General features: G+C 43.4%; 1 protein-coding gene across 5 annotated transcripts in view; it reads right to left on the bottom strand.

The window, feature by feature from the left end:
- Positions 1–27,903, bottom strand: part of TEAD1 (TEA domain transcription factor 1) — a 152,481-nt gene that overhangs the window by 35,152 nt on the left and 89,426 nt on the right. For 2 of the 5 annotated variants that reach the window (XR_009274824.1, XM_058806410.1), the window contains exons 4-5: positions 9,594–9,658; positions 6,757–6,819 (exon numbers count right to left, since the gene is read on the bottom strand). Coding sequence is in view for 4 of the 5 variants with exons in the window: in XM_058806410.1 (XP_058662393.1) it covers positions 6,757–6,819; positions 9,594–9,658 (128 nt within the window). In the remaining variant the exon portion in view is untranslated. Of the gene's footprint in view, positions 1–6,605; positions 6,669–6,756; positions 6,820–9,593; positions 9,659–27,903 lie in introns of all 5 variants that reach the window. The other 3 variants (XM_058806414.1, XM_058806412.1, XM_058806413.1) reach the window with 3 other exon arrangements.

Genomic DNA, 27,903 nt, shown 5'->3' with positions numbered 1-27,903 from the left:
CTGTGTTTTGTGGGGCCATTCCTCTCATCCTCTTTGGCTGATTACATTTTCAGGAGGGTGGAGAGATAGGGAAAAACCTTTAGAATGACAGCTCAGAAAGGCAATCCTTGCAACAGGGCTGGTTTTGAGGTGTTTCAACAACTCCCACAGAGTTTCCCACTGGTGACAAATCTGATCTGGTACATCAGGCCAGTACACTCCAACGGGAAGTTTCACCTTTTGTAGGCTTAGGAATCTTTGCACAGTGGAAAGATCAGCTTTTCCCAAAGAAACTTTACATTAAAACATTACAGAAATCAAATTCAAAGTCAAATACAGACACTTTTGAGGTCCTGAGTTGCACTGGCAAAAAAGCACCTTCAGCTCCAGGTTCACTTGGAGAGCTGCAAGCTGCCTGTGCTTGCATAATCAAGCAGACTTCATGGTCTTCAAAAATAAATGGGATAGCCACATTTTAAAACTGATTATTTAGATTGCAACATCAGCTTGTCTGCCACTTAAAAAACAAGTGTATGTTGGGGATTTTCATGCTGTAATAGAGAGCACTCGTAACCAGGAGGGAATGAGGCTCTCTACCCGTCACTTCTGGGATGAAAGCTGGTAACTGATTAATAACACACAATGGTATTACATCACACTTCAGGCAGCAAGAGAAGGAATATATCCAATTAAAACGGCAGGGGTAATTTACACAGGCAGATTACAGTAATTACCCAGGTTGGAATTTGGCCAGGACAACTGGGTTAACACCCCTACTCTAAAACAGGAACGTTGTGGGATTTTTAATGACTGCAAATAGTTAGGATTTTGATTTCCTATCTTGTCCAGAAAGGAGTTTGTTTTGCTGTCACTTGTGCTGGTTTGTAAAGCTGGAATAATTTCTTTCAGCCCAATGTGGTTTACACTGATGTAGTAAAATAAAAGTTTGGCCCAGCAAGCTGCAGTCCCGTGCTGAGATTCAGCAGAGGCTTGGGGGGACAGCATCTCCTACTGGATCATTAAATCCTGCTGGAGCTTAAGGTATTCCTTGGATAGGTCCCATCTGGCCCTGACCTGGTTTGACCCTACCTAATTGATGGGATTGCTGCTGCCCAGGAATGACACTGGAGTGAGCAACAGGCTGCACTCACACCCTGCCTTGCCCTCCTCTTGTAAAAGTCTTCTGCACTGTGGTGCATAATGAGTAATGAATGTTACCAGGGTGGGTTTAGAGTCCAGTCAGTGGAAAACTGGTCTAGTTCCACTAAATCCCTAAAATATCTTCTCTGCAGGGGAGACCAGGATGTGCCTCGTGGTTTAGCTGACTGCTTCTGGCTGCAGTTGCACACACTTTGCTTTTGGAAGATGCAAGCTCTAAGCATATAATGCAAGAAGACTACAACTTTTAATGAATCAGGCCCTTGAGGTTTGCTTTTCACAATTCATTTTGGAATGCAAAATACCTAGTTAAATTAGATAATAATAATTCCCCAGTATAATTAATTTATAAATCTTAATATCTACAAAAGCCCTGCATGAAACAAGAGTTTTACATAACAAGCACAAAAGGATTTGCGCTTGACTTTCTTTTAATCCAACATAAACAGAAGAATAATTCAATCAATCAGTTCAAACAAGTTCTTAAACAAAAAAATAAAAACTATTATCCTAGAATGATACATGGGGCTTTGAATACCATGTTATCTATGACTTTGGCAGTAAAAAAAAAAATCTAAGACAGTATGAGGAAAAGTAAGCACAACAGAGCAGTATTAATTCAAGAAGCCCTAAAACCTGTACCAGTATTTAAAATGCAAAACTTTTCATGTAAGAAAGAAAAAAAGACATAAGAAACAACAATTTGTTCACAAAATGGATGTTACAGTAACACTAGCATAAAATAGCTTCCTAATAAGCAATTTTGCAGATGTTATTTCTGCTCAGATCTCGTATTGATTCAAATAACCTTTACAATAATTAGCTGTAGCTCAAAAAAGATAAACAAATCATGACAATATACAATTGTTCCCGACAAAAGATAGAGAGCACTTCAGTGTTTCTAGCCCTGATCTCCAATTTGCTTATTATTAGAGAAGACAGGAGTAAATACAAAAGCTGGCTATTTCAGCCAGGCAATAGCTAATGCCAAGAAGAGAATGCGCATTCAAAGCTGTCCCAACTTGCTGCCTAATGAGTAGCAATTAATCCATCTTATTGTATTTCAAAATGCTGAAGACTCCATTCACATCAAAGGGAATTTTTCAAGGCTTTTATCATTGTTCATTTAAAAAAGTATAGAGCTATCTTTAGCATTTTATAATTGACAATATTTTCTTTTTATCCCTAAATGTGGAATGTAGAATAATAGATTTAAAAACATGTAATAGATGTGAACTGTAGGCATGTTAATGTGTCAATTTTTTGTCTCTGTCTAATTAATCTTGCACTATGAAGAAAATCTGATATGAAAGCCTAAGATAGATGCACATCCTGCTGTGAACACCTTTACTCTCTGTTTATGTACAACTTCCAATCCATCTTTTGTCCTGAGTGGACAGAGGTGACTTTGGCTCCCTGTCAGTGCAAAGGTGGGAATGCTGTGAGCTGACGCTGTGGACTGGTGTATTTGACACAGAAACACAGCACTGGAGTGTGAAACCTCTGCTTTGCCTGCTGCAGCCTCTGCCTGAGAGGAAATTCCATGAAGAGGAGCTGCCTTTCAGATCTGTCTCCAAGGACAACTTTATCTCCGCCTCTCTTCCCGTTTTCATGAGATTGAATTTCTGTAACTTCAGGAAGATTCTAATGACCTCAGTATATTAGGATTAAAATCTCTAAAATAGGTATGTTTTCAAGCCGCAAAGAGAATTAAAATGTGTGACATCCCTGGAAGGGCTGGGGGACATTCTTTACTGGTGGTCTTGAAAAGCAGCAATAGCATTTATGGGTGAAACTTCACTTCCTTGCAGGCTAAGGATCCATCCTTCCATCCTTCCTCAGTGATTGCAGGCACTTCTCATTGAAGAAAAGGGACTTTTTGCTGGACCAAGCAGAGTTGATGGCATGCAGGTGAGATTGCTGCCTCTCAGGACAGCTTCCAATGCCATGTGTGCAGATAGCTCTGAGATCCTTCCATCCTTCTGGATTTTTGAAGAAGATTAACACAAGAAGATTTGCCTGAATCCTCTCCTCTCCAAGAGCAGGTTTCAGACCCAGGCAGGACAGTAAGGTCTCTTGGTACAAAATAAACTCAGCAGCTACTTGTGGAAAAGGGTTATTTGTATAAACACTATCAAACTGAGAGGACAGGAGCAGGGGCAAATGGGACAGATTGGATCAGACACATCCCAAAAGAAAGCTGACACCAGATCCATAGGGGATTTTTTTTTAAAGTAGTAACTGCTTCCCTGGATGCCACCAATCACAGAATTTAAAAGTGGCAGCTCACTGTTAAAAGGGTGAGTTGGCCTGGGTGGGAAGCATAGGATCATAGAGTGGTTTGGGTTGGAAGGGACCTGAAAAATCATCTAGTTCCAAGCCCACTGCTAGTGGGACTTTTTTAAAAGGTCACCTCCCACTAGACCAGTGGCTTCAAGCACCAGCCAGCCCGGCCTTGAAGACTGCCAGGGCTGAGGCAACCACAGCTTCTCTGAGCAACCTCTTCCAGAGCCTCACCACCCTCACAGTAATTTTTTTCTCCTAACATCTAATGTAAACCTATTCTCTTTCAGTTTGAAGCCATTCCTCCTTGTCCTGTCAGTACATGCTTGCATAAAAAAATCACAACTGTAAAAAACTGTGCATTTAATCTTCTCCTTGGTCACCCCTTCACCAGGGAATGCAGACAGCACCCACTCCAGGACAGCAAGAGCCCATCATCTTTCCAAGGACATTGATGGGGCTCTTCAGGCTGCTGCCAAAATTGGTCCCTGTTGAAACAATGAGCACTCAGAGGCGCTGGAATGTGTCCACCTTGCCTTCCTTTTGCACCAGTGATGTCCTTCTCAGGCAGCTTTTGAAGTCCTCTGCAAACTGCTTTGGCAGAGGGGAGTTGGGCTAAATGATCTCCAGAGGTGCTTTCAATCCTAAATAGTCCGTGATTCCAGGTGATTCTGAGTGACAGTGGGCCATGCAGGTGGTTCAACACAGAAATAGTAAGCAAAAGGGGCAGTAGCACAAACAAAATGTCTGAAGAAGCGAGGTTCCATCTCAGGTTCAAAACCAGCGGCTTCTGCCACCTCCAGGGAGCAATTGCAGGCGGCAAGGGGAAGGAGAGCTCTCTTCTTCCTAAGGCAGCTCCCTTATGGCACCTTCCTTCATCAAAGTTTCACCTCTTCCGTGTGGGAGGACAAGGCCTGTTGGAGGCTGTCCCTTCTCCAAGAGGGCCCAGAGCAGGGGACAGTGGCCATGCCATGGCTCCTGTTCACTGGGACCAGCACTGGCAAGGCTGAGAAGAGGCAGGTGGGGAGGGCCTGGCTCCTTCACGCTTGCTGGGCACTCCTCAGCTGGGCTGGGGCTGTGCAGGAGTATCTGGGGATGTGTCAGGGCTCTGAGGGAGCTCATGGACACTCAGCTAGGACAGGCAGCTCAGCACCCACGGGCCCACCAGCCCCGCCAGGGAGGCCTGGAGTGGCTTTTGTCAGCAAGGACAGGGGCCAGCAAAGCTCTGTCACCTGTGTGCAGTCTGTCCCCACTGTGGTGTGGCAGAGAGGTGAAGCAAATGGCCCTGCAGAGCGCCGGGGCCTGGAGCTGGGGATCTTCCTGAGGCCATCAGTCCCAGCAGTGACAGGGCAGCTGCTCCGCTTTCCACTCAGCAGCCCATGGGCAGGTGGGAAAAGGGCAACCAGGTATGAAGCCCTTACAAAATATCTTGTTGTCCAAACAGATCTTCCCTTCTTCAGGCGACTCCTTAAAATGAAAATTCCTCCCAGATCTCTATTTACTGAAAATGCCACCTAGACTAGATGAAATGTTCTTAAGAGTTGGCTACCTCTCTGTTCTTTGGAAAGCTTCAATAAAACTACAGCAGGTGCAGTATTTAAAATGTTTTTTAATGCTTTGTAAGTGTCTTCACATTTTAAGGTATTTTGGGCATTCAGAAAGGGAAACATTTTAGAGCAGTAAACCCAATAATTGTGTTTGACTCCTAGGCCTGTATTTGGTACCTACGTGGGCTTCCTGATTTTTGCAGCCCTGAGCTCTCGCCAGTCCTCTAAAACTCCAGGAGCTGCTGGTGCTGAGCACCTCTGAAAGTAGGGCCACCTACTTACATACTTAATTTTAGGCATCAAGGCTTGACAATTTGAGCTTAAAATGCTACATATCTCTGTATTATTGCACCCTGGGTTAAGAAGCAGTACGTTTAAGTTGTCTTAGTCGTTCTTTACGAAACCCAACTGCTCAGCCAGTGCAGCTAAAAAGCCAGCCACCAACAGCCAGACAAGCTTGCCAGCATGCTGCCCATGAAAAACCCAGTGCTTCTGTCAGGGAGGCCTGTTACAAAGGCAGGCTGTTATTCCTACTCTGCACTTCCAGGATGGGGGTGAGCATCCGCAGCGCTCACCGCTCAGGGCCTGGAAAGCTCAGCCCGAAACGTTCTGCTTTCCAGCCAGAACAAAAATGTGATTTGTTCTCATATCTGGGTGAAGAAAAAAAAAAAAAAAATCCACTCACATTAAAAGGAGAAAAAAAAAAAAAAGGGAGGGAAGTAAGAGATTTATAAGCTCTTTCACTTTTTATTTAAAAAAATTGACAGCAAAAAAACTGCAAAACTCCCTCTTCCAGTTTTAAATGGTGTGGGAAGAAAACCCAAAAAAATCTCAAGATCTCTGCTGAAAAACTTGAAAAAACAAGCAATCCAAGAAACCCCTATTAAGCATTTCCAAGAGGTTCTTTTCAGCCTTAGAATATATTTTATGGAAGGCAGAGAAAACGGGGACATGTACAATTCATCATGTCAGATTAAGCAAACATACTTAATATTCCCTGAACAGGACTGACTGAGGCTTTCCAAAGATTAAATGTCAATAATTTACTTTAAAAAAAAATTAAATTTCAGGGAATCTTGTAAATAGTGTGTAACTTGAGGTGATACTAGTTTGTAGTCTAGAAACACCATAGAGCAATCTGGATAAGCTGTGCTCTCTGGCACTTGGAATAAATGATCTGGTTTAAGTATTCCTGATATCAGTTCAGAAGCACAGACAAAAAACATTTGGGAATGGAAAACAATTACCCCAATTACTCCTCTGGAAAAAGCAAAAAAAAAAAAATAAAAAAAAAAGCTAAAAAGCATCTACACAGCTATGCAAAACTCCTGTGTACTTAAATACACTGCTAGGACCGTTAAAAAGCAAAACAAAAAAAGGGACTAAGGGGTTAAAAATGAGGTTTAGGTGCTGAGCTGTTACAAAGAGGAGTTCACTCGGCATTTGGACAGTGTTAAAACAACGTTTTTAATGTGGATGCTAGTGCAGAACCCGGGGGTTAAACACAAAGAGACACAGAGAGCTCCCACAAGCAGGAGAAGGAGGTTACGCACAGCAGCCCCAGCTCGCCCATCACCGCGGGAGGAGGAGGAGGGACAGGCATAGCAACCACAAGCCCAAAAGCAGAAAAGCGCATACCTTCAGCTTGGAATGAAAATCACGAGATTTCCTTCTGGCAAGAACCTGAATGTGACTAGACACCTGCAGGGTAGGGGAAGGGAGGAAACAAAGGAAAAGCCTGTAACCATGGAGATGAAAAGCCCCCTACAACTGGGCAAGCCAAACGTACCTTAATGGCGGCTTGAATTTCTCGAACTTTCTTTCTTGCTAAGACCTGTATGTGACTAGACACCTACATTGTTCAGGTTTATAGGGGGGGAAAAAAAAAACAACAAACAAAAGAAAAACAAAAAAGCAAATCAAATTTTAAATGTCTATTTTTTTCTTTAAAAAAAAAAAAGAAAAAAAAAAAAGAAACTTTTCTGAGGGGAGGAAGTTATTTGCACCTTCAGTAAGCTCTGCTGTTAAAGATACCACATTCCCAGCCAGATACCAAGCTCTTAGCACCAAGGCTTAACAATACAGGTCAAGTCAGTGCAGTGACTTGATTAAGGAAATTAAAAAAAAAAAAAGAGAAAGGAAAAAAAAGAAATGTAACCCACCAGGTTGTGCATTCAGCTACAAGACAGAAGACATAGCTCACAGCTGGACGCAGCAGCCCATGTGCTTTGGTACTGATCCCATCCATGCCCAGGCCCTGAGCTCTCATGTGGGGAGCCCATAGGATTTCCACCCCATTGCTGGGGATGCAGAAGCCCACTCTGACCACTAGGCTTGAGATGTAACTTGGCACTAAGAAATTTTATCCATTATTTATTGTGCTCTGCAGCTCCAGTGAGGAGATTCAGGCTGCATTTTGAGCCCACTGAAACATTTTAAATTCTGGCACAAATGACAAAATACTGGCACAACACAGGTCCCTGAACCCCTGCTGGTTTCCTTGGTAATCTCAGCATCAAGTCTGCCCACAAAACATTTGTGTAACTGGGGACCAGCAACTTGACATCAGCTTGAGTGATGCCCAGGCTTGGCCCATGGCTGTGTTGCTCAGAAATTTGTGCAAACCCAGTCCTACCCTACACCAGTTACTGGTCAGATGTTGCTGCCTGTGCTGTGAAGGGCCTGGGCCCAAATCTGCATTCCTGTTTACCCAGGGACATACTCAAATCCATTCTGCTGTTGCTGAGGGTTTAATGATGCTGCCCAGCAACACTTGGGAGCACTCAGCATCCTTCATCCTTCTGTGTGAAGGTTTAAAACCTGTAGTGATGGCAAAAACCACTAAAGGGAAATCTCTGATTCTCCTCTGACCCCGGACATACCATATCAGGTGGTGCACATTTTTCCTACATTAGTTACAATTCCTGTCTGGGAAAGAACAAAGCAAAAGAAAAGGAGAAACAATGATTTCCTCCTCTGTAAGACTATTGTGTGACAATAGTATCAAAAAGCCTATATTTTAGTAGGGAAGCAAACCACAATGCATCAATGAGCACAGTCCCTGAAGGCCACCTTCAAGAAGCAGCTCAGGAACCAGCTTGCAGCAATTCAGAATTATACTGCTGCTTACTGAGCAATTTTGCAGCCAAACACCTTGACTGAGTATTCACACAGGTTCATTTGTTTTGCTTTCAGTGGAATATTAGTGGTGTTAAAGATTATACAAGAAGAACAATCATTAACATTTAATCACTCTGTTAAAACTCCAGAGCAGCCACAAACCAACTTTTGTAAGCAGTCAGTTTAAAGTGATTTATGCCTCACTACAGAGGGATGTACAAGCATGGAGGCAGACACTGCACACATCACAGCCCTCCTGCTTTCTTGGTACATGCTGGCCAAGGATCTAACCCCAAGCTCTGCATTTTGACTCCTGAGGCAACTTTGTGATCCCAGCATAACTTCCAGCTCCTGGAGCTTGCATGGGCAAAGCAGGGCAGAAGTGGGGACTCTGCCTTTAGTCTGTGGTTTCTGTGCCAGCCTTTGGTTTGCTCCTTTTCCACGTGCTGCAGTTCTCCTCCTTTCTGATGCTTTTCCCCATCCCTTGCACACATGCTTTCCTCCTGGCTGACAAGGGACACCCCCCAGGGCAAAGCAGCACCCAAAGTGCTTCAAACCCAAGTGCTGGCAGCTCTGTGTGACCCAGTGCCACCTTCCTCTGCCCTGCAGGACATGCACAGCGTGCCATGGGCCAGCCTCTGCCTGCCCTTTGTCACACACCACAAGGGGAATCCCACACCTGACCCTAAAGCCAGGGACCTCTGCCATTTGTGGAGTAACCACTGCACAAACTGCACACAAACTGTGCTCTCTGCAAGGCTGCTGATTGCTGTATTATTAATTAAAGGATTTAGTAATAGGAGATAAATTAATGGTTATGTGGTAGTCATGTAAAACAAACTTAAGGTAGTTTTAAGGTTTATTCAGACTCTTACATGAATGAAATCTTACCATGGTCAAAGACCAGGAGCCTGAGGGCTCTTAGGGAAATTTTTAAATTATTTATTTGATTATTATTTTATATTTTTATTTATTTTAAATTATTTATTTTTATTATTTTATATCTTAAATAATTTTAATTATTATTTCATTTATTTATTTTATGGCAACTACAGGCCATAACCGGAGAGCATGATTATGATTCATTCATTTTTATATATTTACCTCTCATATCCAAGAATCATAATCTCTATTGTACAACCAAATTCTCTTAACTTTTAAGAAGTTCCATTATTTACCATCTCAAAATAATCATTACATTATAATATTATATAGAAGAAATAAGGCACAATGCTTTATGGTTTTGCTTCAACTTTTTAAATTTTCTTTATGAAATATGGGGGGATAATAGCTTCATTTACAGACAGATTAATAAAAAATGAATCCTCACACCATCACAACATAAACCCCAGAGTGTTAAATATTCTTTAAGCAGCATGTGTTTAATCTGAATAGTGAAGTCAATACATCATCCCATCAGAGCTGAAGCACAGACAGCCACTGCAGCCAAAAATGCCAGGTTTTGTCATTCGTTGACATGCATACTTCCCCACTGGGTTATTTTACCTGCTTCCTGGTCCGTGTCTTCCCTGTCCTAAGTTTGATGTATCTGGCTATCAATTCATTCCTACCTGAAACAAAGAGAAATTCATGGTAAGGGACAAGCAGCATCACAGTCACCAAAAACCTCATCTGAACACACGAGCTCCATGCACATCGGGTTTGTTGTCTTACATGTACTCCACTTTTCTGTGCAAACAATTTGCCAGTATTTCTCATTATTCACCAGTATTTCTCTCCCATCTCCTTCTCCTTCCATCTCCTTTCTCTCCCTTACATTTGCAGTATTTCTCATTGTTCACCAGTATTTCCCTTCCATCTCTCCCCGTGCCACAGGAACCGTGCAGAGCACCACGAGTTCAGTGCCTGCCCACCCAAGCCCTGCAGCCCTTTACAGGCAGAGGCACCTCCTTGGCCAGCAGCAGTGCCCAGCATGATCTCTCACTGGAGAACTCCCATCCTGGGGCTGACACAAGGTCTGGGCTCCTCCAGGTGTTTTTTGTCCCTGTGGGGAGGAGAGGCTGCTCCTGAGAAGGTCGTGTGCTACCTGAGCCTGTGCAAATCACCCAGATGTGCCAGCTCTTCTCCAAGTTCTAATTCTGCAAGGAGGACAGCAAAACCTGTCCTTCCTGCCAGAAGGGCTCCTCCAGAGATGGAAATCACTGTCCCAGTCCAGCAGTTATCAATCAATAACTCACAGAGCGGCTGCCCTGCAGTGCTGATGCTCCTGTGGGAGCAGGGCCCATGAACACGGTGGTTTGTTATTCAGAGCTCTGTTTCTCTTGGAAATGTGAAATACTTCCAAGTCTCTAAAATGGCTATTTGACTCTTCTTCAGTCACACATTATGCTACCTAATGCAAACTAACATTTTCTATCCAAATAATTTCCTTCCCAAGTATTGCTGACATGGAAGATAACATGAGTTTTATGTGGTGTCCTGTTTATTTTCACTGCATATTATGTTTCTTCTCTATGGGTTGTAATAACTTAAATATACTTGTTCAACAAGTTCTAAGTTACAGAGCTATTTGCATTCAGCACAGGGGAAAAGCAGCCCGTGTGTAGAAAATGAGAAAACTGATTTAGCAGTGAGCTGAAAATGGGGAGGTTAAGAAAATAACTTGTCACCCACCAAGCTATTTTGAAGTGGATGAGTACACAGCTGGGGAATGCAGAAAATTATTTTATCAGCCAGGGCTTCAAACCCTTAGAGCTTTAATGTTGTGGGGGAGAGACGGGGACGTTTTGAAGTAGCCTGAATATGTTTGAAGTGTATTTTGTCGACTGAAAGACTGAACACATTTAATCAAACTAGACTTTTTCTTCTGTCTCCCCCTGTAAGCCTTATTTTGTATCAAATGCCTCATGGCTCCTGTCTCTTCCATGTTTGCCAAATGGGTACCAGAACATGAAATAGCAGCTCAGAGCAGAGCTGCGTTTTTGTTTTGGTCTGGACTGTGTGCCACGTTTCCCACAACATGCCACTGGTTTGGAGCTCTCCAGCAGGTCTCTTCAGGACAAACTTCAGGAGGTAAATTTTGCGTGAGCAAACAGTTACACAAACCAGCCACATTTCTGCACACAAATGAGGGATTTCCGTATGCAAACAGACGAGCAGGTAGTTACCTAATTTCATGCAAAGGCCTTGTCTTTAGGCTGAACACGAGTTCTGCAGCCTGTTGTGCTCACAAAATCCTTGCCATTTGTAGTGAGCACATGCCTTTGTGTTCATGGGGTGAAACCAGGGCAAGCTCCACCTCTGTATCTCCCTGGTCTCGTGCTCTTTCCCATAACCCAAACAGAAGCCTGCTTGCAAGGGCAGCCCTCTGTGGCCTGCTGAGACGCAGAGATCACCACATTCCTGCAATCACCAGTGTGATAGGTGATATGGGCATTTTCCTATTTCTAAATGTACATTTTGATTTAATTGGGGAATGCCTCCCATCCAGAAAGTACCTGCTTTGCACATGTTTAAGTATGTGCACACATTAATACCCAGAATGGGCTTTTTTTGCTGCAACAATATTGTCAGGCTGTTCTGATCAGCAGCAGGTGACTGTGCCAGGTCAGTGATGCTGTAAGGTGATGTAAAGGATGCAATGCCATCTCTTGTCCCTCTGCCTGTGCTGCAGATGTTTCAGATACCTGGGCACAGCACAGGTCACTCCAGCCACCCCGTGCCCATTAAGGCAGCCCTATGCAATCCCTGGCCACAGCTGAGGTGTTTCACAGCCCTTCTCCCAGACAAGAGAGCTAAAAAGCTGCTTTTAAAGGAAAGCTCAGGTTCCCAGGCAGCCATTTGACAGGAAAAGCATCTTTATTAAAAACACCAAGCGCTGAAAATCCAGACTGTATTATTTGAGTGCTGTCTCTGGTTGAGCCCCAGTCCACCTATGAAATATTCACAGGGGGTTTCTGTAGCCATTGTCTGGCTGGCCAGGGCTGTGACTAACAGGCCTGCAGCTTTGGCAAGTGCCTGCTTCCCTTGAGCTGAAGGCTACCCAGAGCCTAACTCCACGAGAGTCAACAGGGTGGAATAATTTGCCTTAACTTGCAGGAGGGGGGAACTCCACCAGGAGCCATAAGAAGTGGCAGAGGTAAAGCCCAAGCCATGTTTTCCTTACCATCATGTTTTCAACACAGCAAAGACACAAGCATCAGGTTTAGCCAGAGCAGGAGCTACTGAAGGCTCACTAAATACCTTCTCCCTGGCCACAGCAATCTGAAAAGACACAAATTCCTTCTTGGGCTACCAAAAGCCATAAACACAAACAGAAGCACTGCCTGATATAAACAAGATAGATGCCCTCAACTAAAAGTTTATAGCCTTAATGTTATCTACCAAACACTGGTGCTCTTCTTTAGCAGCTCTGACAGATAGGGACAGAAATGATCTTATCTCCAGATCAACTGAAGTCCAAAGAGGATTTTAAAGAAAGGAAAGATTAATAATCCTAAAAACATCCTTTCCTGTTCTTGGGAATGAGAAGAGTCTGAAACAAAAGGAGGCTCATGGAACTTCTTTAACTGGCCATTAGAAAACTTAGGGTGAAAAATGCTCATTAATAAATAGATCTGTTTCCTCTAGAAGAGCTCAGCTGTGGAAATACTTTCCATACACACCCTCCCTCTGTCTCCTTGTCATATAGACCTGGGAAATTGCCTGGCAGAAGAGAAGAGGTCAGATTTATGAACTGTAAATTTTCAGCTCTTTTTTCCTGTCCTTTGCTGTGACAGTCTCCTGCTTTGAATGTTTTGGTTCGGGTATCAAAGAGAGGCATGGGGAGGTGCCTGGTTAGATAAAACATCTTCACAGCAGAGGAATCTTTTCCAAGGATCTTGAAAAGATTGAGAGAGGACCACAAAAAATATTTTACATAGGCTGCTGCTTAGAGTTTTCTTTTTTCCCTGTTAATTCAGGCTTTATCTGTCATGTCTTTCTGTGTCATCAGCGCATTGCAAACAATAATTCTCCCTGGACTGATGCAGTGGAAGAGGCATTTTGTCCAAAGGAACATCTTTTTTAATCATGGCATTGAGTAAAATGCGAGTTCAGCTAGAAAACAATGCAGATGCTAAAAACTTGCGAGGCTTTGTGGACAGCCAAAGCTCTCAGAGCTCCACTGTGGCCCCTCCAAGGGCGTAGCCCTGCTCCAGCCAAGCCTTGGCACACAGGCTCCCTCCACCTTCCCAATCCCCTGCCCCATCCCTGAGCACCCTCAGCAGGGCAGCATGTGGAGATCCTGGACACCTCCCAGGCAGCAGGGAGCTGACATTCTGCTCCTCTTGCTCTGAACAAGTGGGAGCAGCTGCAGAGTGGGGCAGCTCCCCTCCCGCTGTCTCTGCCCGGGGGAGGCAGTTGTTGCTCTAACAGAGGGCCCTTGTGCAGGGAGCCTCCCCCAGCAAGGCTGTCTCCAAGAACAGCCCAAAGCAGCCAAGCATCAGCCCCCACAGAGGTCTGCGTCAGGCTCCTGGCCTCGCCCTTGATGCCAATGGTGTGTTTGTCCCCCTCACCCAGCACCAGCAAGGCCCTGAAGGTGAAAATCCACCCCTGCCTGAGGAAGGCATAGCTGGCTGCTTCATGGGCCAGAAACAGCACCAGCACCAGAGCACCACAGGCAGCTCTACCAGCACCTGCACAGCTGTGACATGCTCCTGGCCACACTGTGTCCCTCCTGTCTGAGCATCAGTGCTCAAAGCCAGGCAACAGGGCAGGGAGCTGGTGCATCACGTCCCTGAGCAGCCGTGAGGCCAGTGGACATCTTTATTTAGAACATTAATGGCACAAATTAAACCTCTGCCCTCCCAGCTCCCAGTAATAGGCACTATCCAAATGGGATAAAAATAGGCAAGTGCGGGAAATAAAGCCAGCTAGCAACTTGAAAATGAACGGCTAATTTTAAAAAGTTTTCATACTCAGCCACATAATTCAAGTTACGACCAAGTAGAAAAGATTACTTTTTTCAGATAATGAAACAGTATTAATCTCTTCAAATTTGACAAGACCGTGGCTCAGAACAGGTATCTCCCATGCTGACTGAGAATTCTGAGGACAGACCTGCACAATTTCATCTCCCAGTCATTCTCACAGCCATGTTTACACCATAACACAGGTTTGTTCAGCCAGTTTTGGTCAGCTCCACTTCTGCTTGGCCTGCTGAATGCACAGTGCTGCCCATGTGCCTGGGGGCCAAATTTGGAGAGCTGGTGGGACTTTTGCTCCATGAGGAAGCAGCTGTGAGTGCTCTCCTGGGAGCAGCACCCAGATCTTTGTCTAGGTACCAAGCAGGAGCTGGATGCAGATCCCAGCCTGGGCATGGACACCGTCAATGGGGATGTGCTGCTTTGAACCCTCTCCGCATCAGAAAGTGGGCACAGAGCCCTTGGGCAGCAGAGCTCACAGCCTGTGTGGGGAAAGCTGCTCTTCATGGTGCTCAGCCCCAGCAGTTTTCCACTGTGTTTTGCCAGAGAAATATCCAGGTTTGGGAGACCTCGCCTCAAATTCGGCAGTGCCGCTTCCCGAAGGCGCCTCACGGCTAAACGGGCTAACAAAAAGCCTCTTGTAGATAAAAGAGTTCTGCGAGTCAACAACTGGCTAAGCAGTTTAAACCTCTAAGTAAGGCATCCTCTATTTAAACGTTATAGGCAAATCTAATTTAAGCTTTTAAAAATATTATGGGCAGGTGTTTAAGTGGTGGGCACAGGGCTGGGCCGGGTGCCGCTTCCCAGGCGGGCAGCATTTTGTTCAGCCAGGCTTTCTGCAGGAGGGCCACGTGACAGAGGCCAAATAAACAGCATCTGGGGATTTTCAATTACAGACCTTCACCCAGCATGCCTGCACTGTAATCTCTACCAGATGAGGCTCAGGCCTCACTATTTTCAATAATTCACACACTGTGTACACATAACATGACAATAAGGGCATTCATGCAACCGCCTGATTCGCACATCAAAGCTCCCAAATGGCCAGCTGTAAGCATGCTTACTGCTGAATAATTCATTCTTTTCACAGGCTTGAAAAAACGCTCAGCGGGAGTTGGCAAGCTTGTGTTCTTTCCTGTGTGGTATGCTAAACTCAAATTTTGAAAGAGGTACAGCCCCACTAAAAAGAGTCAGAGATACAACTATTTAAATGTGCATATGCGAGCTTTCGGATGGCTGCTCACAGAAAAAAAAGGGAGAAAAAAAACCAGCTCTACATTTCTAAGTGGATAGCAGAGATAAGAGAAAATAACCTACACCTCCTCTGAGGCAGGTGGTTAATAGAAATAAAATTATAAAGCTGTTTTCTGGCTGGTAAAGTATTTTTACACCTATTATTCCTGGCTAAAAATCTTGGATATACCAGGCACATAATAGTCAACAAGTTCAGCAGACTTGAAATTTCCTCATACTTAGCATAAATTTTCTAGTAGATGGCAAAGAGCAGTTTTGTTAAGACTGACACATGTGAAAAAGGCAAACACAGAAACACCAGAGCTAATTCTGTAACTTCTATTTACTGTTCTCACCGATATGGGTTGAATACTAATTCCTACACGATATTTTAACAACTTCAAACTTGCAGCTGAGTCTCTGAACATTTAGCTTGCAACAAGTGAGAGTGTTCCAGATTTTGTAATACTTTGACTTAACACAACAGAAACATCTTTTCTTTAGGAGATTAAAGAAAAAGGGGAGAAAACAGAAGGGTCTGCTTCATAATATCAAGTTTTCTTGACTGTCAATCAGTGCCTGAACCAGCAGGATCAACTAGTCATGACCTCTCCTTATAGCAAACACATGCTGCTTACCAGCTGTGGGCTGTGTTTTTTACATCCTTTTCTCTATCATTCAGAATGGCTTCCTCCTAATCACAATAATCCCAAAAGTGCTAAAACATATCAATCGTCCTCTAAGCCCTGCCTACAAAAGGCCAGCCGTCCGACCTTTATGGGCTTGTCCAACAGCAGCTGATACTTCATTCAACTACAAATCCAATTTAGCAGTTACAAGAGGTTTAGCATCACTGGAAAAATATTGGTGTTGATCCTGCACTCTTAAGTCAGCAAATATTCCTTTGCCATATTGTTTAGCTTTTTCTGCCATATTTACACTTCTGCTGGATTTCCCTGAGTGACTTTAACAACAGCATTTAACCTCTGAACTGGTAATATTTATAGCTGATCAAACATCGATTTTTAAAATGTGTTTACCACCAATACAGAAACATAAGCCTATTTGAATTCCAACTGTTATAATTCTGAAAAATCCCCAGCCAACAACCCTAAAAGCAAACACAGTCATTTCACTCAAAACCATTGAGCACCCTTTATGTACCAGTTAGGCAGGATGTTATTTATTATAGCCCTTCGGGCAAGTTCATGGCAATTCTCTCACTTATGTATTTTTAATTGCCAAATGAGCCGAGGCAAACACTTCCTTGATCTCCCCCCCTACACCTTTGCTTTTTCTTTTATTTTTCCCTTTATTTTTCTGGGGGGTTTTTTTTGTTTGTTTGTTTTTTGTTGTTGTTGTTTTTTTCCTCATTTTTTTTCTCCTCTTTTAGCAGCAGTGTCAGAGGGCTGGGGCCCAGGACACAGGCAGCTCTCACAGTCCCCAGGGAATGGGATAGGAGCAAAAAACAATTAACTGTGTGTCTTTGACTTGCTGGAGCTTGCTGGTGCTCTGGATCATTTGGGAGCCCAGGGTCTGGCTCAGAATTTGGGTAAGGATCATGTACAGAAGTGGCTGCACAAGGACAGGACCAGGAGGGGACAAAGGGTTCCTAAAACAGGTTTTAAAGGCTGCCCCAGTGTAAGGGCTGTGTGCATGCACACACACACACACAAAACTACAACAACCCACTTAAATATTATTATACACAAATTAACTGCTTGCCAGGCACACCCTAACTGGGCTGCCCAGGAGGAGAGGGGAAAGAAAAGATCCCAGACACAAAATAACCGAAATAATCCCTTCAGATGCTAATGAGCGAACAATTACAATGACTCATTTAAGTTATATCATAATCATACTTCCAAAGAAAAGAACTTTTTGTGCATTGTATTAGAACCAACAACAATAAAATGATCCCAGATTGAATCAAGACCACAATTTAATTTACACAGCAAAAGGGAAATGACCTAATAGTAGCACAGAAAGATACTCTCCTCATGTCAAGTCTTAATCTTTGGGTTTTTTCCCAGCTTCAGTTTTAGAGAAAACAATGAAAAAGACCCACAGATACATCTGGTTCAAAAGTGTTCATTGACATTAATGCAATGCATTAGATTCTGTTTGGCAGGTCTTCATACTGGGAAATATTCCACACAAGCAATGTTTATTAATTTTCTTCTGATTTTTTAAAAACGAGGCAGAACATATTTCAAAAAGAGAGGAGTGATCCAGAGAGCTCTCTGAATATTCATTAATTAATATTTTGTCAGTGTCAGTTGTCTCAACAAAAGAAGGTTTTACAATTTACTCTAAGACCCATTTAATTAAAATTTAAATGCTACAAAAATACATGGCTTTTTTTTTTTTTGCCCCTAGTAATAATTTTCCACTTACAATAAACTGTATTTTACTGCAACCAAAAATGCATTTCAAAACAAATAGCAATTTTTAAGCTTCAGAATATACAAAGAAATCCCCACAGGAGAAAAAAAAAATCCCCAAACTTTGACCTTTGCCATATCTCTGGATCAGCTACAGATGTTTAGCAGATTATACAAAAACCTAGATGCCCTTAATCTGACATTGTGGGGTTTTTTTTCCCCTGCTCTGATAGGAATTGTCAGTAAAACCTCTGCAAAAACCCTGTGCGAATTCCACGCGCAGTTCCCGGGCTGTTTTCCGAGGTGGCTGCAGGGACATTCAGATTTCTCAGGGACAGGAGCAGCCCGAGAAAGGAGCAGAAAGTCTGATTTGGACAGGAATCCTTCAAACACACAGACAATGGGCTGGCTGACCTGTCATGCATGATGGATGAGTTAAGGGGATTAAAACCACTATTTGCATTCAAATAGATAAAAATTAGCAAAATAGAATTTCTCAGTAGGTGGCTTCAGTTCTGTTTGCTCTCATAGGCAAAATGAAGTTCATTTTTAAAAGGAATTACGGCTGTTTAAGTAACGCTTGTTTGCAGAGAAGAAATTCTGGGTGCTGGTTTGCTTCCTATTGTTTATTCTTTAAGAAAGACACTTTAACTATCACAAAAGTATCCTTTTCTCTCCGTGTTTATTATTAGAGCATTACACAACCTCAGTGTTCTAACCACTTTAAATTCTATATATTCCTTAATGCTTACACACTTCTAAGCTGCATATACCCCAAAAAAAGTGGTTTGAGTTCAGGGAGAGATAATCAAAAATACCAAAAAATTACATTAAATTGTGTAGTGATGCTTCAGTGAGGTCCTGAGTACGAGGATGTGACTCAGGAACCATAAAAGGCAGATGCTTGAATCACTGCATCACAAAAATTCCTTTTGACCAGATTTATATTGCACACAGTGATGGTACTTAAAAGACTCAGAGATGGCTGCACAAAGAGGCCTAATGAAAGGCTGGCCTGGCAGAACAGCATGATATTGTTTATACAACAGACCCACCAGAGAAATCCGTACGGACAAACGGGTGCACACAGGCAGGCAAGCGGGTGCAGGAACTGCAGAAACACCCATGGACCATCTGGGAGCAACCAAGCCCTGTCTGTCTGTCTGTCTGTCTGTCAGACCACAGCTGTGGAGGTCCTGCTCCTTGCAAGGCTCTCAGAGCCAGGAGCCCCCAGAAAATCCAGCACTTTCTAAAACACACATCTGTGCAGTGCCAGATACGCTGCTGAGCTCTGCCTGCTGCACCGTGAGCTGCAGCCAGACCATGAGATCCTGCACCCTGCCCCACAGCAGCACCAACAGACAGCAAAGCTGAGCACCAGGGAGGCACATCTATGTCACAAAAGAATGGATTATTCAGCACGTTTCTTCCCGAGATGGCAGCAACCAACAGCAAAAGCTGTGACACGATTTCTCAGCTCAGCACTGGCTGTAAGGAGATTTTAAGAGAGCAGGGCACTCCTCCCGCTCAGTGATGGGGTTCTGGCCACATCCAGAGGCTGTCTAAAACAGGGCAGTGTCAGAGCCTGCAGCCACACAGCTCCATGCATCCACAGGCAGGAGAACACCCGGAGAGCTGCCTTCATTTTCAGCCCTGCACTGGGATTTCATGCAACTCTTTGCAAAATTGTGTTTGTTTAGCTCACGACTTATGTGGTGTCTGCGTCTCACGCAGTTAAGATGCTTTATTTTCACAGCAGGTGCAAAGAGGTATTTAAATTTTCATTATGTCCAGGGTATTTGGCCTTGGTTTCTGCTAGATGACAGCTTCTGACACCAGATGGGCCAAGTGGAGAAACGGCATATGAAAGAGCTTGGGACACATCCAACACCAACCTTGGTTTCCAAGTTATTTCACAGGCACAAGGTAGCATTTTGTGGAGATTTTACAGCTAACACTGTACAATAAACATTTTGCACCAATTACAAACCCACAAGAGAGACCTACAACATACTTAAGTTACAGGGTAAGCCATTTCTTACAAACTCAGTCTCAAAACATGTTTAAAACTGAGACTCCTTTAACTCCTTTTTTTTTCAGCCAAAAGAAAGACCTGTCCACAGCTCCTTTCCATTGGATCAGCTGCCCATTCCTGCCTTCCTGCAGAACCCAACTGGGTCACTGATGTTCCAGCTAAAGTGGAGGAGAGCAACATTGCTGCACTTCTGAAGGATTCCCAAGACACCAGTCCAAGGGGAGAAAAAGAAACCTTAATGTCATCATAAACTTGGGTATCAGAACACCACAAGCTGTCAGAGAACAGAAGACATCACTGCTTATTTTGAAGCCCAGCTAAGAGATACAATAATGAAAAGCTGAATAATCAAATAATCCTGCACCATAATGCATTTTGTTTGGAAGTGTTCCTCATAACCTACCCATTTGTCAGAGATAAAAATGCCTGCCTGGCTCTCCCTGCCTCTCTGCCCCAGGCTCCAGCATCCCACTGCACATCCCAAGCAGGGTAAATACCATGATGCTGATTTCATTATCACTGAAAACCCCCATTCATGCCTTTCAAAATCTGCAGGGTCATCTTGGAGGATCGTAAGAAAATTTTGCTTTGTGCAGCCACCAAATGTTTTAGAACCCTAAAATTTGTAATCTTTGTGACCATTTTGCCTTTAGTCAAAGTGGATGCTTTGGTTGATTGGGAGGGCTCTTTAAAGAAAAATAATTTAAGAGGTAGGACATGCCAGAAAACAGAAAGAAAATCACAGTTATTTATAATCTTTTTACCATTTGTTTGTTTCTATGGTAAATCACTGCTTTCTTTTGCTTCTCAGCTCATGGCTTAACTTTACATAACATTTATTCAAAACATGTACATTTGGAAACCTTTTCTTTGTTTGTTTTGGATAAATGAGTAATGAAGCGCAAACACAGTTCCACACGTAATTCTCAATTCCTAATCCGACTTTCTTTAGGCCTGATGCAGAGGGAGAGAAACTTTACAGGTTGTTTTGTGCCATGGACATGGGGCTGGTAGAGGAGACTGCAGCTCTGCCCAGTGCCTGTGCTCCCCTCAGTTTTGTGTGTTACAGATGGAAATTTGTGCTCCCCTCAAAGTTTTGTGTATCACAGGTGTAACTGTGTGCTCCCATCACAGTTTTAGGTGTTACAGGTGTAACTGTGTGCTCCCATCACAGGTTTGTGTGTTACAGGTGTAACTGTGTGCTCCCATCACAGGTTTGTGTGTTACAGGTCTAACTGTGTGCTCCCATCACAGTTTTGTGTGTTACAGATGGAACTGTGTGCTCCCCTCTCGGTTTTGTGTGTTACAGGTGTAACTGTGTGCTCCCATCACAGTTTTGTGTGTTACAGATGGAACTGTGTGCTCCCCTCTCAGTTTTGTGTGTTACAGGTGTAACTGTGTGCTCCCATCACAGTTTTGTGTGTTCCAGGTGTAACTGTGTGCTCCCATCACAGGTTTGTGTGTCACAGTTGTAACTGTGTGCTCCCATCCCAGTTTTGTGTGTCACAGTTGTAACTGTGTGCCCCCATCACAGTTTTGTGTGTTCCAGGTGTAACTGTGTGCTCCCATCACAGGTTTGTGTGTCACAGTTGTAACTGTGTGCTCCCATCACAGGTTTGTGTGTTACAGATGTAACTGTGTGCTGCCATCACAGTTTTGTGTGTTACAGATGTAACTGTGTGTTCCCCTCACAGTTTTACCTGTTATAGATGTAACTGTGTGCTCCCATCACAGGTTTGTGTGTTCCAGGTCTAACTGTGTGCTCCCATCACAGTTTTGTGTGTCACAGGTGTAACTGTGTGCTCCCATCACAGGTTTGTGTGTTACAGATGTAACTGTGTGCTGCCATCACAGTTTTGTGTGTTACAGATGTAACTGTGTGTTCCCCTCACAGTTTTACCTGTTATAGATGTAACTGTGTGCTCCCCTCAGTTTTGTGTGTTACAGATGTAACTGTGTGCTCCCATCACAGTTTTGGGTGTTACAGATGTAACTGTGTGCTCCCATCACAGTTTTGTGTTACAGATGTTACTGTGTGCTCCCATCACAGGTTTGTGTGTTACAGGTGTAACTGTGTGTTCCCCTCACAGTTTTGTGTGTTACAGATGTAACTGTGTGTTCCCCTCACAGTTTTTTTTTTCTGTTGCAGATGTAACTGTATGCTCCCATCACAGTTTTTTTGCCTATTACAGACTTTAGCTCTCCACATATGCTGGTGAAAAGGTCCCTGAGAGCTGCCTGCCCTCCACCCACAGCCATGGCTCTCCTATGGAGCAGCCCCACTGGTTTCTAATCCTGACAGCAGCAATGGACATTTCACAAAGAGCAGAAGGATTTTGCTTCTCAATTCCATCACAAAGTCACAGATTCATTAAGGCTGGAAAAGATCTCTGAGACCCCTGAGCCCAGTGCTGCTGTGCTCACCACCAAATCTTGTCCCCAAATGCCACATCCACGTGCCTTTAGAACACTTCCAGGACCTCAGGGCTGGATTGGGGCACATGCCCCAGCCCAGCCTCACTGCTGGCATCTCCAGTCACACTGGCAGGAGCCATGAGCAGGGGCAGCTTCACACAGCAGAGGAGCAATGTTTAAATACACACACACACACACACATACACATCTGGAACTGAAGTCAGCATCTATTAATGTAGCTTAGAGATTTCTGCCCCTACCAAGCTCCCAGTTTGCTCATAAGACTTTATCATCTGTTTAGTCTAACCTGCTGGTATGGTAATCAGCAATCTCCGGTGCATAAAATTATTTCATTTCTCTTCTAATTGTTGGCACTTTATGCATTCTTCCCTCCCCCTTTCAATGTGCTGCTGTCTCTCCTACTGTGTCCCTCCTTCCTTCTCCTCCCCCAGCCCTTCTTCAATGGTAAGGCCAAGTAACACCAATCCTTCCCCTTTCCTGGCTCTTTCCAGGATAACCCTCCATTCCATATGGGTTCACCATGGAAGAGCCCTTCCCTTCTGCCTGGCCCATGGTGTGCAGTCTCCACACCACAGCAAGGTTTGGGGGTGTTACTGTCTGCTGGGCAAAGCCCTGACCAAGACTCCTGTACCTGACTTCTGCCTTGGCCAAGGCTGGCTGGATGCATCCTGACACATGGAGAACAGTTTCCAGTGAGGAAAAGGGCCTGAGCTTCACCACAGCTGAGAGCAACAAATGAAAAAGGGTTTTAAAGTGTTAAATATTCCACATTTGGATTCAGCCAAATATTGCCAAAACACAGGCACTGTACAGACCACTACACTGTACCTAAACTTCTGCCAACTCCACATGGCACCAAATTTCTTAGTTTTACAAACTCCGAAGCACTGCACTGTATTTTAAACTTTATATGTTTTGGTTGTAAAGGCATTTTCCCTGAGACAGCTGGCAAATCCATCCCAAACCTGGCTATGACACCAGTATCAACATTTTAGCACCCACAAGGTTCTTGCTACTAAAAGACAAAGAAATGGGCATTGGGTCAGGCAAAGAAACTCCATCTGACACCAGGCTGAGCTATCACATGTACACAAAGAGAATAAATTAGTGCTGCAGAGACTTATCAAGTGTTTGCCAGAGTGACACCCTTTCATCTTTGTGAGATGCATATGAATACGGCAGGACTCACCACTCCAGACACTAAATTGAGCTATAGACTGATTTTCCATAAGGACTGGTGGACATGGCAGTGTTAGGTTAACAGCTGGACTCCATGACCTTAGGGATCTTTTCTAACCTAATTGATTCAGTGAGTCTATGACATAAGAACAAGAAGTAAAAATACACTTACTTACCTCAGAGGCTCACAAACATTTATAAGAAGCTATTAAAAAGCTGAGATTTAAAACAACACATCCATTTAAAAGAAAATGAAAGGTTGTTTCTGGTACAGCTGATGCAGTTACATGTTTTCTGCTGGGGGAAATTTACAGCCACATTATTGCTGTCAAGGAGGGTAGTGAGCCACAAGGATTTCCAGATGCCATGTGTGAAGTTTCTCATTTCCCCTACCATACTGAAGTACATTATCACCCAAACACAAACAAGCTTTAAAAAGTGTCTGTCACTAAAACATGTGTGGCCTTTCCTGGACTTCAGAGATTTTGGGTTTTTTCTTCTCCTTTGCTTTCTTTTTAAGCCAGATGGGAGAGGGCAGTGCAGCAGTGCCAGGGGCCCAGTTCTGACCACACTGATGCTGTGTCATGGTTTGACTCCCAAAAATCTCACTACCTTTTCAAACCAGGACATGCTGACAGCAACACTTTGGGCTGCACCCAGAGTGAGAGGCACTCTGTCACAGAGAAAGCTGCTTCTGCTAAACACCAACATTTCAATTGCTGAAAGGCAAAGGAGGGGCAGAAATGTTAGAGCCTGTTTTGCCCAGGACAGAAACTGGGGAGCAATCCCTCCCAGTCCTTATGTCAACTCATTAACCCTTTGTTATATTTTCTCTCCCCTGTCCAGCTGCAGAGGTGGGTGATAGACTTTGGTAGGTGCCTGGAATCCAGCCAGGTTCAACCGACCACAAGAAGATAAAAGGAAAAACATGTTCAAGTTTCTCCTGTGCCTATAAACCAAACTTGCCACAGCAGCAGGCAGCTGAGGGACCTGTCCCATTGTAGGCAATTATTTCAGGAAACTTAGGACAATCCAATTGTATGGACACCAGTGAGCAGCTGGGACAGGTGCCTGCACAGCAGACCACCCTCACACCTACAGAGAAGGGAATCCCCTGCCAAGAGGACTTTCAGATGCTTCTGCAAACCTGGACAGAAGGATCTCTCTCAGGGCTGTCTGGGACTGCAGCACACAAACGTGAGGCTTTCAAGGGGCAATAAATGCAAACAAATGCCTGGCAATCAATCACCTTCCCAGCTCTTAGCAGAATGGTAAGAGAATTAAAGGCAGAAAATCTTGTCAGTGACATTTGGCTGCCAACTGGAATTGTTTTTAAAAAAGGAACCACAGAATTCATGCGACGGTCCAGCACAACGATGCTGAAAAGAGGATGGAGGGGGAAATATCAGAAGGCTGATGCCATACAGTTCCCACTGATTTCTTCTTTGTTACATGATGCTAACTGGAATCTTTTGCTGAAAATGAAAACTAAACAGGAGATATTGAAATCAAAGCAGAGCCGACCCTTCTGTCACATCTGGGAACACACCAGCAACAAGAGGGGAGCACGGTTTGGAACGGTTTTGCTCAAAACAATGAATCAAGAAAGTTAGAAAGAAATGTGTGTGCTAAAGCATGAACCAAAGTTAAGGAAAGAGGGCATGCTGGAATCCCTCACTGCAGCTGGAGAACTCCCCCTGTCCCACAGGCCATGGGCACCAAGTGGCACCTGATTCTGACACAGAACAGCCCCGTGCCAGTGCCAACCAGACTGATTGGAAGCCTCTTTTATGACACAGCCTTTCATCCATCACTGCCAGAACCATCTCCCATGCCTTCACAATCTTTTCTTATGGTCCTCCCAAAGAGGGTATTTACAACATAAGCCTCAGCTATCAAAAGGGCACTCTTAGAACACTAAACAAGTCCCTGAAGCCACACTGATCACATCAGATGCTTGGTTTGAAGTTATAACATAGCATTTTCTGAAAGAAATATAGATCTGAGTAACAAAAAGAGAGTTCCCTCAGGAACTCACACTCTCCACGTTAATACTGCAGAAAAACTGAATTTCTGCAATAGCAACTGCTGCTGAAGGCTCCAGTGCAGGGTGTGCATGTGTGATGGAACAGAAACAGCCAACACAATTATTTCAGGAAACTTAGGACAATCCAATATGGACAAATCCCTTTTCAAACCTGCACAGGGTGAATCACTGCCTTGCTGATCTGCCTGAGACTTCATGGCACTCACTCACACAGGAAAAAACTCATCCACAGTGTCTTCTGCACCTGTCAGTGCTTGATACTCTGACTGTGTTAAAAAAACAAGTTCATAGATTGAAAACAAAAGTGTATTACAGTGCTTTTGAAACAATCACCCTGGCTTCTCCTTCATCTTTTCATTTCCACTAGATTAATGAAAGACTTCAATTAATATGTAAGCCAATTTATAAAAGATTTTAAAATTCAGTAACTCAGATCTAGCACTTATTTTCTATTGTAACATCTGCCATTCCAGCAGGCTTTTGTTTGCATCTTGTCCTATTCTTACCTGGACAAAAGGCTCTTTTTTATTCTCCAGAATAATAAAAAAAAATAAGTGAAGATGACAGACATTTCTGTGTGCATAAGTAAGCTCATTCAAGAGTGAACATGAGCTAAATACTCTTAGCAGCTATAAAGTTAGACCACAAACTTTTATGCCTGAATTACTTGCTGATTCTCCGAGCACTGGAAACACTTTGACTCGTGCACCTGAGCGAGTGAATCTCCACAGAAATCAGATCTCAGTCATTTTTCTTTCTGTATATTCTTAAGCAAGACCCCCACAGAAGAAGACCTCTGGGTCAACTCCTTGTTGGGTTTCTCCCCCATCTGCCTGCCTGCTTTCAAGAAGTCTCTAAAGGTGTTTCCTAAAGCACATCACCCCTCCAGTCAATGTTTGAAAGGGATTTGCAGAAGTGACTGGGGGGAACAGGCAGGCAGACACTTGTGGACACTTTGGAGCTGTAAGCAAAAGGAAAATCCAAGCAAGGGAGTCTTGTTTCACTGCTGCATTCAAATTTGAATCTGAAGCCCAGCTGCTCATGGCATTTGAACGTGAATGCAAACAGCGGGCTCAGAAAATTAATCTCAGCCCTCTAGATCCTCTGTCCCTGTGGCAAGCAGTAAAGATCACAGGAAAAGAACAACAGGGACCAAAGTGGATCAAGAAGTTTTCCTCTTCTATGCTTGTAGTTTCATGGTTGTGCTTGAACAGAGGAGGCAACAGAAACCTGCAATAAAGCTCTTTATGCTGGAGACATTAGAGGGCAAAAATAAAAAATTCTGTCCTACTTCCTACCTCTATTCTTTTATATAGCTGATGGCTCATACTCAATCCATACATTTTACTAAACTTAGGTTTAAAATAGTTTGGGATTAAGCAGAAATTATTAATATTTTACCATGGCAAAATCTTTATGGGTTAAAAGATTTGAGTTGGTAAAATTGTTGACTTTTGAGGTTAAATAAATATTTACCTGGCTTTAGGAATTAGTAAATTGCATTAAGCTAAATTAGTAAATTGCATTAACTATTACAACTTATTCTAATTTGAGAAGCTTTAAACCAGTGCAAATTATATAAATTAGGCAAACTTAATCCCTGTTCTTAAGCTTCCTTAAAGTCAATTGCATTCCTTAGTATTTGAAAAGCTAAATTGAAGTTGTCATCAGTGACATCTTAAGGTGTATGTAAAATAAAAACCTTGATTTTAAATGTAGGTTAATTTTCACTGCTGTATGAAATAAAGTACGCTTTTTAAAAAGTTCTGTTTTCTTTCACATAAATGTCCTGTTTTTTTCCTAAAATGTGGGAAATAAAACCAGCTAGCATTCAATACTGGGCTCAGCAGAAATCATTGGCCTGAAAGTTCAGCATTGCTTTCTTCAACATAAAATCCAATAGCAGATCACATTAAATTTGACCTAACCTGTGGGCAGGGTTCTTTACCCAGAAATGACATCCCTTTGCACAAAATCAGTGCTCTGAAGGATCATAATCATAATGTGACCTGTGGGATATACAACACCTCCTGTCTGCCCAAGAAGATCTCCCTTCCAAAGGATGCTCACATCCAACAGGGCAGACACACCCTCTGAGCCATGCAGGACCATAAACACCCAGGGTTTTTTTCAGGAACAAAGAAACCACACCACTTCATCTAGGAACAGCCTCATCTGAATGTAGCTTAGTCTGTAAAAACAGAGAAATGGGCCCATTTCACAAGAAAAAGGATCAATTCCCAGAAGACTTTCTTCAGTCAAGATTTTTCCACTTTTCCTGTATCAACCCACTCAACCTGCAACACAAATGCAGGTATCAATTCCAAAAATAAAAAAAAAACACACCAGCACGCTGAAGGCATCTGGGAGAGCAGTAAATTACTAGCAGATTGGAAAGATTGATTTGTGAAGAAGTTACAAGGAAGTGCAGACATTGCAATCAGCATGTACATGGTGCAAAGGCTGAGTTTCCCAGCAATCCCTGAATGCCCTCAATTCCCACCAGAAGGCTGAAATCAGTGGGAGCTCAGGACATTCAACAATTCATAAAAATTAAAGCAGGGCAACGACTGGTTTT

Source organism: Ammospiza caudacuta, chromosome 6 (genome assembly GCF_027887145.1).
Source record: "Ammospiza caudacuta isolate bAmmCau1 chromosome 6, bAmmCau1.pri, whole genome shotgun sequence".
Lineage (NCBI taxonomy): Eukaryota > Metazoa > Chordata > Aves > Passeriformes > Passerellidae > Ammospiza > Ammospiza caudacuta.
The sequence above is the reverse complement of the archived record's forward strand: the minus strand, read 5'-3'. Positions and strand labels throughout refer to the sequence as shown.